Raw genomic sequence first — 14,668 nt, 5'->3', positions numbered from 1 at the left:
TTCCAACTGAAGGCAGGGGTCCAGGGGCCGCCGAGGCCCCGGTGTGGTGCAGGGGCAACGGCCAACGCCCCGCTGGGGGGCAAAGCCTCCAAGAAGCCGAGAAAATTTTGCATTTGTGAGGTCATTTTTTGGTCTTTCCTTGCAACTGGGAATCAAAATTACTCATTTTCAACAGTAACAAAATACTTCAGATCAAGCTAAGAGCTTTAAAAACAAAACGAAACTGATACCGCAGATGATATCTTGTTGCAATCGGTTCTCTGATACTATTAATACTAGTGATAGTGTAGCGTGTGACTTGACTTGTGGCCTACGATGATGGACTTATAACGGGGAGGGCAGGCCGTTGTTGACTTGATGTTGTTCATAATTTGAAATAGTTTTAGAATACCAAATAAACTAAGAGAGTTGGGGGAAGAGCTTAAAAAGTCCACATTTTTTTTCTTTTCTCTGAGAGGTACATCGGATGGCAAGGGGGGGGGTTCCGGAACCCTGGAACCCCCCCCCCCCCGATCCGGCCCTGCACCAGGACACAAACACACACACCACACACACACTCGCAGGCAAGGATACACACATGCCGTTTTAAAGATAATTACTTTTATTCCAAGTTTAAACAAAAGAAAATTAAGAAAGTCTTTTTTATATAAATTTGATACAACAAAATAAAATACAAAATGCTAGGTCGTAGAATCAAACTAAATAAAATAAAACAAACAACACTTCTGGCTGAAATCGCTGCTGCAATAAAAACAAAAAACTAAATCAAAACAAAAACAATAAAAAGCGCGCAGCTCAAAAACATAAATTTATCAAAGTGAACACAAAAACGAGAAAAACTCCACACAAAATGCAATACTGACAAAAGGACCCAGCTCCCCAACAAACTCACGAGCAAAGTAAAAGAAACACGAGATCTGTAAGACTGAAGCAGCCATTGAAACAACGATTGACACGCCTGTGGCGAGTGAAGCATGATGAAACCAGAATACTGAAAAAGCTCAAGAACACAGAATAAAAGCAGTACTCAACATCTATTCAAATGAGTATTAACCGGGCAAGAAGTTGGCCATGCTGACGTCACTGTCGGCCTGCGTTTTGCTGAACAAGCCAAAAGAAATGAAGCTGATTTGATGAATAGAACATGTACAACAACAACGACAGTCAGCTTGTTTGAGACGCAAATAACACTGAACTTTCAATTTCACATTGTGGAACAAGCCTGACAAAAAATGACAAACAAGGGCACCGAGTCAAAATCACATCTTTGCTCAAAGCAAATGCCAATCACACGAAAGCTTACTCCCATAAACGTCCATCCAATCAGAAAAGAGCATATCTACTTGTATGTTTTTTTTACAGCCAGTCAAAAAGCTCCATCGTCGACCACCATCCAATCAGATGAAGGCTTGAACTTTGCAGCCAATCAAATGAGAGCTTGCATCCCCCCCGCCAGACACCCCATCCAATCAGACGAGCGCTCCCATAGCGCGGTAGGGCTGGATCTTCTTCTCTTTGTCTTCCTGTGTGACCTTGTCCTCCTTGGTGACCTTGTCGTCCTTGGTGACCTTGGTGGAGTCTTCGCGACGTTCGTCCTCCAGCGGCATGGGACCCCTGGCCTTGGGGTCGTCGCTGACCTTGCTGTTCTTGTTGCTGTTGCTGTTGGCGTTGGCGTCCCCCTTAGTGTCATCGGGAACCAGCGTCTGCTCCACGAAGCGGCGACAGTAGCGAGCCACCATTATCTGGTGAAAGATGACGTCATATGAGATACACGGTAAGACAGTAGATATACATTTGATTATGTGCGGATGGTAGAGAAACACAAGGGAGAAGTGATTCAGAGAGTATATCTACAGTTCTACACTCTTCTTCTTCTTCTTCAGCGTTCCAGAATTGTCTGGTTACGTGTGAGCTCGTTTGCCCATTTGGGTTCCCCACACTATACTCTGAGAGCATAGTCAGCTTCACTCCGCTTTCATTGAGTAGGCATGCTGGGTATTTTCGTGTTTCCATAACCCACCGAACTCTGACATGGATTACAGGATCTTTTCCGTGCGCACTTGGTCTTGTGCTTGCGTGTATACACGAAGGGGGTTAAGTCACTTAGCAGGTCTGCACATATGTTGACCTGGGAGATCGGAAAAATCTCCACTCTTAACCCACCAGGCGGCAGCGACCGGGATTCGAACTCACGACCTCCCGATTAGGAGGCCGACGTCTTACCACCACGCCACTGCGCCCGTCAGTTCTACACTCTAAATTGAGGTGTTCCACTTTTAAACACACTTTCTGTAACCAGTTTGTAACACAGCTCGACATAGTACACACCTTTACTGGTGTTCTTCATGTGTCATCGTTTGGTTCTACTCTATCGCGCTGTCTTCTTCTTCTTCGTACATGAGCTGAAACTCACACGTTCACTCATGTTTTTTTACGGGTGGGATTTTACGTGAATGACCGTTTTTACCCCACCATTCAGGCAGCCGTACGCCAATTTCAGGGGAAAGCATGCTGGGTATTTTCGTGTTTTTATAACCCATCGAACTCTGACATGGATTACAGGATCTTGTGCTTGCGTGTACACACAAAGGGGGATAAGGCACAAACAGGTTTGCACATAAGTTGGCCTGGGAGATCAAAAAAATCTCCACCCTTAACCCACCAGGCGGCAGCGGCCGGGATTTGAACTCACGATCTTCCGATAGGAGGCCGATGTCTTATCCGCTAGGCCATTGCGGCCTGTGTTCAAAACTGGTTACAAAAAGTGTGTTCAAAAGTTGTTAACTTCAGTTAGAAAGTACATACACATTTCATACTAATGTGCAGACAGTAGAGAAACACGAGGGAGAAATGAATGTCAGAATGAGAAGTATACAGTTCTAGATACATGTTCACAATAAACAGAACAACGGGAAAAGCTGACAAAACGAAAGTTGGAAGCATAGCTAAAGACACAGGACGGTTAAACCATGGAAGCACGGTAAATTACTTGGGAAAGAACCCCGTTTGGCAACCAAGTTGGTGTCTGTGTCTCTGGTTAGTTTCAAAATGATCACTGCTTGCAAACATCTTGGAACCTCAAAACGTAGAAAGAGACATGGAAACTGTCAGAGAGACAGACATTGACGTCTGCATACTCACGTCATCCATGTAGCCCACGTATTTGGATTCTTTCTCCAGAGGGTCCGCCCCGATGGTGAGGGGACAGGACGTCTTCTGCACGTCACCTGCACACGTTAAACATCATCAACATCTGATCTTGTCCACGCTCCTTCTTCCATCGTTAGCTTTATCATTTGAGGTCAAGCCTTGAATTATTATGGTGAAGTAAGCTTCGCTAAGTCTAGTTCACGAAAGTGGAAACACGAAGCTTTTGCGCTGAATTTTCGGTACAAAAACACACTTCGCCAAGTCGACTTCGGGCTCAATTAGGGGCGCCTTTACCAAGAAATGCAAACCCCCAAGAAACATTCACCTAATTTGGCTCAGAAGCACAAGCCTAGAAAAACAAGCATGAACCGTCCTCAACAAACTTGCAAGATCTCAGCAAAGCCCACATACATGTACATGTACGCAACGACGTGAATTTAGATACATATCCGAGACAGACACAGAGACAGAGACACAGAGACAGAGACAAAGAAACACACACACACACACACACACACACACACACAAACACACACACACACACACACACACACACACACACACACACACACACACACACACACACAGAACAGCCAATGACACAGTACCTGAGAAGTCGTTGGAGATGATACAGGGGTGGTTGTCCACCCGGAAGAGCAGCGTGCCATCCTCATAGATGAGCGACACATGGTGCCAGGCGAACGGTTCCTGCACACATACACGGCAAACACGTCACCATGTTACATGATAGTAATGTGCGTAGGAGCATTCCTAGGGCAAGCGTTGCGTGTACGAAAGAAGGATTTCCAGAAGAAGGCAGTACAGAAACAAGGAATGGTTACCAAAAAAAAAGAGACAAAAATAGTAAATACTAGTCTATACTCAAAAATAATTTATGTAAAAAAAAAGAAAGAAAAATAAAAGAGTACACAATCAATTTGAAAACTGAGTAAATCAAGATAAGCAGAGAAGGAAAGACCCACAGGGCGTGCTGTATCCAGCAGGTGTGACAAGGCATGATCAGACACCAGTAGTCAGTACAGTAATAGGCAGCATATCAGCAACTTTAAGCAGAACATGATGCAGACTAACAGAGTAAAAGATGTCAGCACTTAAAGACTTAACCCACAAACAGGGCCCATCGGAAGGACAGACCCAAAGATGAACAGAAAGACAGACGGGCAGACGGATAGATAGACGGACAGACAGACACAAAGACACAGAGACAGTCAGCCACCCGAAGACAGAAAGAAAGACAGACAGACAGACACAGGACAGACACAAAGATGAACAGAAAGACAGACAGGCAGACGGATAGATAGACGGACAGACAGACACAAAGACACAGAGACAGTCAGCCACCCGAAGACATAAAGAAAGACAGACAGACAGACAGAGACACAATCAGCCACCTGAATACAGAACGAAAGACAGACGACCAGCCACTCCAGAATACCCCCCCCCCCCCCCGCCGCCCGACCCCACCATCGGAAAAAAAACAAGTTGCGTGGAGCGAGTAAAAGGAACTAAATGTAAAGGCAAGCCAAGCATGGTCGCACTGACCAGATCCCGGGTGCAGACGATGGCCTTCCTGACGTTGGCGGTGTGCAGCGCGAGCAGGAACGACTTGTCGCTGGCCCGGTAGCCGATGGCCAGGGAGGGGGTGGTGTAACCGACACCCGTCACGTTGCACCCGTTGGACAGCAGGATCTGGTAGCGCTCCCGTGTGTCCGGGGTGTCCTCGGCCTTGAACCTGGTGGAAACGGTCAACTCAGTCAGATTGAAAGACACAATACGTATCAGATACGGTTTTTGGGTATCATCGACAAATCAAAACTCTAACAAGGGAAACAACCGCTGTATATTGCTCTTTCAATTGCATCAAGATAATTGCCTCCCATGGACACCATTTTCTCAGTTTTGGTGTAATTGTTTTGACCTTGTATGTTATGATTTTATATTGAATGTTTTAACTAAATTGTTCCGGCAGTCAAGGGTTTAAGGAACGGTGAGACTAGAGTCCAGGTCGTGGTGGTAAGTGACGCTGACTCCCCATCTGCACGCGTTCGTGAAACGTAAGTCATGGCGCAAGTGAAAACATTCCACCACTTCATTCCAGGTATACAAACTATAACATAACAGTAAGTTGGCGAAAATCTACTTCTGCGTACCGATTATGTGGATGGAAAAGCTCTAGTAATCCAGTAATGTTTGCAAGGATATGAGACACGTTCTTCACGAGGAAGAAACGAATGGATCTCTAGAGGAAGCATAACCGGTTTATACAGATATTCAAATATTTCCAGACTTTTCTACTTAAATTAAACACACACACACACGCACACACCCGCACATACACACACACAGACAAACACACACACACACACGACACACACACACACACACACACACACACACACACACTCACACACACACACACTCCCCCACCCCCCTCCCCAACCCCACTCACCTGAGCTCCACACGAAGCGATCCACTCATCTCGTTGCCGGCAAAGTACCAGACAGTCATGGTGGCGTCCTCAAAGTAGGCCGCCTTGTTGCGCTCCCCGCCCCGCTGCGTGTAGTGTCTGATGGCCACACTCGACCCCCGGGCCAGCTCCAGGAACGAGCTCTTCGCCTCGTCCACCAGACCGTTCTCAAACGTCACGTTCAGCATCGTGTCGCACGGCGTGCTGCCTGGTAGATATTAAGTGAAGGTAAAGGTTAAAGTTTAAAAGGTAAAAAGGTAAAGATTAAAAGGTAAATATAAGTGTTGAACGGTTAAGGTTGAAAGGTATAGGTTAAAAGGTAAGTGTCCAAGGTAAAGGTAGAAATAGAGAGAGAGAGAGAGAGAGAGAGAGAGAGAGAGAGAGAGAGAGAGAGAGAGAGAGAGAGAGAGAGAGAGAGAGAGAGAGAGAGAGAGAGAGAGAGAGAGAGAGAGAGAGACTTTTTTCTCGCATAATTATATCTGAAAAAGAAAAATATAGCATAATATTTTTGATCATAAAGAATGAAAAAAAGACAGACAGAAAGACTGACAGATAGACAGATAGACACACAGAGAGCCAGAGATATTGACAGAGCCAGCCAGCCAGCCAGCCAGACATACAGACATATTTCAAGTCCACTCACGTTCAAAGTCGAAGAGCCCCGAGTCGCCCTCAGGCCCCCACTCGCAGCGACACGACGTCTGGTTCCACACGAGGCCGGCCACCGCCAGGTTGCAGTCCCGCACCACCCACTGACCGTTGACCAGCTGCTCATACTTGCCGCTCCGGTTGCCATGGTCACGGTACTCCGGACACTCGATGGCCACCGTACTGCCCTCGTCGCGCTGCCGCTGGTACTCACACCTGTTGGGCAGAGTTGGTGGTGGTGGTCAGTGGTGAGTGGTAGTTGTAGTGGTGGTGGTGGTGATGATGATGATGATGATGATGATGATGATGATGATGATGATGACAATGACGATTTTGGATGTGGTGGTGGTGGTGGTGGTGATGATGGTGACGATTGTGACGATGATGACCATGACAATAAGTAGCGACAACAGTAATGAAGACGACGACGACGACGACGACGACGACGATGATGATGATGATGATGATGATGATGATGATGATGATGATGATGATGATGATGATGAAACGATAATGATAAAAGCCTCAAACTATTATCACATGCTAATTTTGTACAGATTTCCCTACCTTCTCCGGTCTCGAATAGCAGCTAGCATCTGCTGAAGAGACATTAAACCCCAAAAACCAACCAACCAACCCTACCTTCTCTGGGTCCAAAGCATGCACCCCCTCCCTCCCCATTTCCAAAAGAAATATACTTGTATTAGGATACACCGATGATACCTTCACCAATCGTACTCATGCAGTGTTTTTACGTCTAATTTACAGAATTCCACATTGGCAACAAGACATACCAGAGACGGACAGGCAGACACTACGCAGACGATCAAAATAATGTTGCACTGTAACTCTTACCTGCATTGCGTCTGGTTCCAGATGAGCCCTGTTTGGCACACCTGATCCCACCACACGTTGTTGTGGCGCACCTGGAATTTGTTGGAGTCGTTTCTGTGCGGACGATGCGACTCGCTGCAGTCTGACAAACACAATATTATTGTGACGTCATTGTGAAAGGAAAGTTTTTTCTTTAGAGAGAGAGAGAGAGAGAGAGAGAGAGAGAGGGAGAGAGAGAGAGAGAGTTTGTTTCAGTATTACAAATAGTAAGGAAGATCGATTTCGCCCAGACATTTTTGTTGGGATAGTGACTGGCTCACCTTTTTATTGGATTCATCGTCTTGTACGATGTTTTACACTGCCATTTTCGTTGACTGCACTCCGTGTTCTAACACCGCTTTCAAATCCCCCTGAACGAATTAGTAATAATTATGTCGTGCGCGATTTCTTTTGGCCATCAGATAACTGTCTCATCAATCACGCTTGATAACAGCAGCCAGTATTTGCTATTTTGCTCGATGTCTTTCATGTTTACATTGATGTCAACAAGCAAATAGTGTATGCTGCGAAGCAGACGACAAGTAGATGTGGGGTCGCTTCTACGGTCTAAGAGAAACAACTCCAACTAATAATCATCATGACAAGGACGCGAGAGTTCTCTCCCATACAGCAATGACGAAATCTCCCGGTAAATACCGAACATTAACGAGTTATGCAATCGCCGACATTCGGAACCATTCGGATATGTTCATAACATTTTTCACGGACATAAACGATAAATAACGATTGAGCTTTCGGCACTTCCCGTTTCTCGACGAACTTTTCCGATCACATCCGGAATTTTGTAAGGTGAGAACAACTCGTACGATCTTATTTTGAAAACAACATTAGAATTACTTCCCTTTAGCAATTGGGCAAAAGGAGTTCAATGGCGGCAATTTTTCAACAGCACTTGATGGAGGTGTTTATTCCTTTTCTGACGGGTAATATATTGCAGCTAATGAAGGTAATTTTTGTTACAAAAAAGTATTATTTCTTCTTCTTTTTCTTGTTCGTCAACAGCGTTTCTTGTCCACTGAGGAAGTGAGTAGTAAACCGACAATGAGCTTCAAATACGTGGGGGGAAAATCAGATGATAAACATCATTCACAAACACTCCTTCACATACTCACTGTAGGGTGTTCGTGCAGTTGATTCCTCCACCTCCTCCACCTCCCCCACCTCCTCCACCTCATCAGCTAACGTCACGTCATTATCAGACGACTCTTTGCCAGTCTGGGCAGCAGCTGCATCTTTTTCGTCCTTGAAGTCCATGCGTGCTCGCATACTGTCCTTGGTGTCTGAAGGAAGCGATGTTACGGACAGTGCCGCTGAGCAGAGTAAACACATCCATAGCAGAATTCTCATGGCGACTGGCCGGGTTGTTGACTTGAGGTGATTCGGATCCGTCCTTTTTCACACTTGATCTGAAAGATAATTAGATTGTGAAGTGCCAGAGTTACAGAGCAGCAAAACACAGTCTCACTAGTGGTGATATGTAGGTATAATGACAAATGGAAAACTGAACATTGTTTGGAAGAGCAAGCCATTCTGCATGAGCCTACCTGGCTGACCTCAGTACTGCAAGGGAAAACACGGTTTTTTGGAGGGCGTTCAGAGAAATCATGTCCAAAGTTTGATTGCGATCCCTCCTAGTCCTACCTTCCAGTTCTAATCTTGGTGCTTTGAAGCAGTCAACTCTGTGAAGTTTTTGGAATAATGTTTTTTGCATCGTTAGATTGACACCGGAAAATGTATAAAGAAAAAAATCATTTCCCCGATCGATTCATCTTTGGACATAGCAAAGGCATCAGTCAGATCAGGCTCTCTTGACTCTAGTAGGGTCAAATACGTAACTGGAAAGTGAAGAGCTCTATAACTTTTCAAAGAAGGGTCGTTGTCTGTGTCCAGACAGTCAAACACATTTAATTGTGTATAATATTCGCAATCCCCTCACACACAACATAAAGTGCGTCTTTGCTTCATTTTTTTTATTTGATTAATTTACATTTGTTTTTATCGCGGATGACGTTCAAGCAAGAGCAGGATTGTTGCTGCAAACATATCAGGGTGCGAAAAGTGATCGAGACTACATTTAAATAAAAGACTGTTGACACAGAACACAACCCTCAGCTCTGTGTAAATTGTCACCACATTGGGGGAAAAAAGCTGAACTAACTTGGACTTCTGCGATGTCATAAGTACATGACCTACATGCAGAAATGAATATGAAAAATACACATAATCAAATACTCTCTTTTAGTCTTTGTCACCAACATGGAGTTTAACCGTACACCACTATTTACAAACATAAGTGCGATGCTGCAAAAACAACATTTGTGCAACTGTCGTGTTTACAGCATCGAACTTATGTTTGTAAATAGTGGTAAATAGCCTTATTCGGTTATTCTGATTGCTTGTTTTGAAGGCACAACCATAGTTATGCCGCAGGCTTGTTGTAGTCTTCTCATATAAATTACATGAAGATGTAAAACAGAAAAAGAACATTGTTTAAACTTGTTTTCACATTATAATAATGTACATTACATGAACACGAAAACAGAAATAAATCATTGTTTAACCCAACTATTTGCCTGTTTCTCTGTCTCACCTGTGTCTATGGTCAGCAGCGCTAGCGGTGTGGTCAGAGTGCGGTCAGCGCTGTGCGTGTTGTGAGGGAGACAGTCAGGGACACAGGCAGATCATCGCGTGCTAGACTCGGCAGCAATGTTTGACTTGGATGTCCCACACCCTGCCCTGCCCCCTATGTCCGCTCACCTGGGCCCTCTAATCCGGAGGTGGAGGGCTGAGCGGTACTGCTGCTGTCTGTCTGTCGGGTTTGGTCTGGCCTTCGTGTCTCTGTTTCCCCCTTATACTGCTGTCTGTCTGTCGGGTTTGGTCTGGCCTTCGTGTCTCTGTTTCCCCCTTATACTGCTGTCCAACTAAGACACCTCATCCCCTAAATCTGTTGATGTTTGTTTTCTTCATGCTTTTGTGTGACTGCTTCCTCTTCTTTACTGCCCGACACACACACACACACACACACACACACACACACACACACACACACACACACACACACACACACACACACACACACATACACACACACACACACACACACACACACACACACACACACTAATGCACGTACTTCAGTATGACTAACGCGGTTCAATCTGCATTTTAGGTGTTCACATTTCAAGAACTGGTATTGTGTGTGTAGAGGCAGGGAGCACTGCATGCAGCCAGCAGCAAGACTGGCTTAAAAATCATCAGAGTGTCCGTTTTGGGGGGTCATTTGTGTGTTAGGTTAGAGTTTTGTTGACCGCTCCAAGTTATGTGTACTGTCATTGTAAGCTCTAATTCAAACGAACTTTACCCTTTTGCAGCCTGTATGACGTCAGCTGAAGTCTGGGGTAACTTGCTTTAACTGTAAACAACCGTTCAATAAACAACAATAGAAGAAGAAGGGATATAGCAAACAAACAACGAGTTTTCATCAAACGGCAGTCTCACGGCGGCGATTTACAAACGGCTGCATTGAACTTTTAAAATGATTATACTTGAGGCAAGTCCTTGGTTCTTTTCAGGTCAAGCGGCAGCATCCCTAGCAGGAAGGAAAGGTGGGCGGCTCAAAGGTAATCAATTATGTAACTCACTCAGTGATCGAGCCGGAGCCAAATTATCACCGGGGTGCACGTAAAACGCCAACCAACCATCAGACTCCCGTCCGCGCATCATGCGAAGCAAGGCTAATCCTCGTTCTTTGGGGCTGGGCCCGAGAGCCGCTAGAGGGCGTGTCGGCACGCCGAGACAAACATCACCATTTGCACACTGCTCCAAACACAGGCGCAGTTTATCAACACAACAGCCTTGAGCGCCCAGCCACACAGCAAAAGGGCGCCTGACCTAACCAAAATAAAAAAAGAAAGAAAAAAAGACAAACAACAAAACCACACACACGCAGAAAAAACCCACTGAGTTTAAATATAGCCCGGTGCCCAAAACGCCAGCAAGGACCCAAGAAGTCTCCACTGCCAAGCAGAAGGGCCTATCTTGGGTTTCAAGAAGGAGGGGGATGGAGCCTTTCTGAAAGTCACTCCGAAAAAAGAAAGCACTGACATATTTAACACATGTCACCTTTCCAAAGCTGTGAGGTCCCCATTTTTGCTCCCTTTGTTAAAATGCTTGTTCAGATTATCGACTGATTTAAAGGCATACTAACGCACTCCCGTGTTTACAAAATGTAGTTTGCCCACAATCGATGTCAAACGCACCATGAGACCATATAATGACGATATGTCACCATGCGCGGACCATAATACATGCATTACAGCTTGTTCTAGCCTCTGAAAAAGTGAGGATGTCAACAAAGCCGCGGTGTTAGCTCCCTTGCATCAACGTTACATGTGTTGCCAAATCTATAAATAGGACCATCTAGATCAAAATAAAATTTCAAATATCTCAACATTTAAGGGCTCCTAGACCACAATATTTTGCAGGGAACTTAATTTAGTCTGTCTCCAGCTCTAGGTAAAGCAATTAGCGTGTATATTCATCAGCTTTCTATGCCTTTAAGAACCAGTGACAATTTGATTTTGCTCGTCCCCCCTCCCCCCCTCCTTTTTTTTCACGGTAGGTGAGCTGTTTGTCATTTAAACTGGTGGCTCTTCAAGAACTGAAGCTAAGCTTTCAAATATCTGCCATCTTTGAGACTTCTTCGTGGGTAATTTGTGACTGTTTCATGTAGTCAAGTTTTGACTGTTTTAAGACGAATCGAGACGAGACGAGGGTGGTGGTGGTGGTGTGTGTTTGTGTGTGCGAAGTGATTCCTAGAAAACTACTCGACAGGTCTTCATGAAACTTTACGTACGAATTTTTACAGAAGATATCCCCAGACCCTTTTTACATTTAGTCAAGTTTTGACTAAATGTTTTAACATAGAGGGGGAATCGAGACGAGGGTCGTGGTGTATGTGTGTGTGTGTGTCTGTCTGTGCGTGTGTGTGTGTAGAGCGATTCAGACCAAACTACTGGACCGATCTTTATGAAATTTGACATGAGAGTTCCTGGGAATGATATCCCCGGACGTTTTTTTCTTTTTTTCGATAAATACTTTTGATGACGTCATATCCGGCTTTTTGTAAAAGCTGAGGCGGCACTGTCACGCCCTCATTTTTCAACCAAATTGGTTGAAATTTTGGTCAAGTAATCTTCGACGAAGCCCGGACTTCAGTATTGCATTTCAGCTTGGTGGCTTAAAAATTAATTCATGACTTTGGTCATTAAAAATCTGAAAATTGTAAAAAAAATAATTCTTTTATAAAACGATCCAAATTTACGTTCATCTTATTCTCCATCATTTGCTGATTCCAAAAACATATAAATATGTTATATTTGGATTAACAACAAGCTCTGAAAATTAAATATATAAAAATTATTATCAAATTTTTTTTTTCGAAATCAATTTAAAAACACTTTCATCTTATTCCTTGTCGGTTCCTGATTCCAAAAACATATAGATATGATATGTTTGGATTAAAAACACGCTCAGAAAGTTAAAATGAAGAGAGGTACAGAAAAGCGTGCTATCCTTCTCAGCGCAACGAACACCCCGCTCTTCTTGTCATATTCCACTGGCACTGCCTTTGCCACGGGCGGTGGAGTGACGATGCTACGAGTATACGGTCTTGCTGCGTTGCGTTGCGTTCAGTTTCTTTCTGTGAGTTTGACAGCTACTTGACTAAATGTTGTATTTTCGCCTTACGCGACTTGTTTGTCTTTGAGGACATCATATACGGCTTTTAGTGAAAGTTGAGGCGGCACTGTCACGTCCTCAGTTTTCAATCTAATTGGTTGACATTTTGGTCAAGCAATCTTTGACTAAGCCCGGAATTTGAGATTGCATTTCACATTGAAAGCTTAACAATTGTTTAATTGGCTTGGTCATTAAATTTTGCACAATTCTACCGTATTTAATTTATTAGTAATCAGCCCAAAAGTGATTGCATTCTATTACTTATATTAGTCACTAAATCCAAAAATATATATACCGTAGAATGTGTCATGTTTAGGCCCCCCCAAAAAATAGGTCTGTTTACGGTAACATAGGCCCAAAAAATAGGGTCGTCGGGTCGGGATTTTTATTTTATTTTTTTTTTTTCTCCAAAAAACCATATTTTTACGTTATTTTGCAAAAAAAACCAAAAGATTTTTTTTTTCCCCAAATGCCAAAAAAAAGTCTAGGGTCGCGCGAAAAAAATAGGGTCGGTCGGGTTACCGTAAACAGACTATTTTGTTTTTTTGGCCTTACTCTGAAAATGTGCTCACATTTAAAGAAAATAGATTAATTTGGTTTCTTCGTTTGCATGCTCCGCGGAGACGAACTTGACCCGTCTCTGTCTTCGAGTTTGGCTAGCCAAGACTGATCACATGAAGTCTCGGTGATGACTGCTTTTTGTGCTGATCTTAGTTTCAGGCCGACAGATTGACTTAATGTTTTTATATCGTGACTTGTTTTTCTTAGTTTTATTAACGGTATTTATTTTTGCTTGTTTTCCATCCAAGTGTTTTGTCGCTGGCTTACTTGTGCTGGAGTATCTATGCTACTCCTCGAAAGAAAGTAGACAGGTGTGTTTTGTGTAAATCTGTGTGATGACGCTGTTTTAACAGTATGTTCCTTGTGGTGTTAAGGATTTTGTCAACCAGTCAAACATATGTACAGGCTTCCACAGGCAGTGACAGCATCACTCCACGTGCACACATACCACACATCAACAGCTACGGTCTGTGCAGCGTAGGATTTTTTTTGTGCGGAATTAATTTCGGATTTTGACAATTGTGTTAGTTACATAATTAATGTAACCACCCATTCCAACACTCAGGGCTCCCCAAATTGTGCGTCCTTTACGCACTAGAAGACGAAAACACGTACTAGAAATGTATGGAGGGGGTCCCGGGACACACTAAATTTTAAAAGAGCGGGTCGTGGGACCCACTAAATTACCTTTATTGTGCGTACAGTAATTACTTTTTCCGACAGCAATCGTCACTAAGCTATTGTACACAGCACACTATGCGTGACCACAATGTTTTATAAGTATATCAGGACTTTTCGGCTTTTGGACCCTTGGAACCTTCTAAAATTTGGCAGTGGAGGTCCATGGACCCTCTAGAAATGAAAATTGGGGGTCCCGGGACCCTGTAGGAGGAGTTTCCGTGGGGAGCCCTGAACACTGCACAGAAAGTGACCAGGCGGCGGCTGAGTGTTGGGATGTGCTCAAGTGGAAGGCTCAGTGTTTTTACAGTGGAACCCCCCTTTTAAGACCTCCAAAAATCTGAGAAAATCAGGTCTTAAAAAGGAGGGAGTCTTAAAATGGGGGTAAATTTACACAGGTTATGAACAGAAAATCTGAGAAAACAAAGTCTTAAAAGGGAGCGAGTCTTAAATTGGGGGGGGGGGGGGGGGGGTGTCTTAAAAGGGGGGTTCCACTGTATCCCATGCAAC

The 14,668-nt window shown here is 44.1% G+C and overlaps 1 protein-coding gene across 1 annotated transcript; it reads right to left on the bottom strand.

The window, feature by feature from the left end:
• Window positions 1-583: 583 nt before the first annotated feature.
• Window positions 584-9,889, bottom strand: LOC138965270 (uncharacterized). The gene is made up of 9 exons (XM_070337390.1): window positions 9,771-9,889; window positions 8,293-8,586; window positions 7,142-7,262; window positions 6,282-6,502; window positions 5,621-5,846; window positions 4,714-4,903; window positions 3,759-3,858; window positions 3,142-3,227; window positions 584-1,742 (listed from the first exon to the last, which is right to left on the bottom strand). The coding sequence occupies exons 2-9, from the start codon at window positions 8,525-8,527 to the stop codon at window positions 1,470-1,472; spliced, it is 1,452 nt and encodes a 483-aa protein (XP_070193491.1). The 5' UTR covers window positions 8,528-8,586; window positions 9,771-9,889; the 3' UTR covers window positions 584-1,469.
• Between the last annotated feature and the right edge of the window lie 4,779 nt (window positions 9,890-14,668).

This window comes from Littorina saxatilis, linkage group LG4 (assembly GCF_037325665.1).
Source record: "Littorina saxatilis isolate snail1 linkage group LG4, US_GU_Lsax_2.0, whole genome shotgun sequence".
Taxonomy (NCBI): Eukaryota; Metazoa; Mollusca; class Gastropoda; order Littorinimorpha; family Littorinidae; genus Littorina; species Littorina saxatilis.
This window is presented reverse-complemented; position numbering and strand designations above follow the sequence as displayed.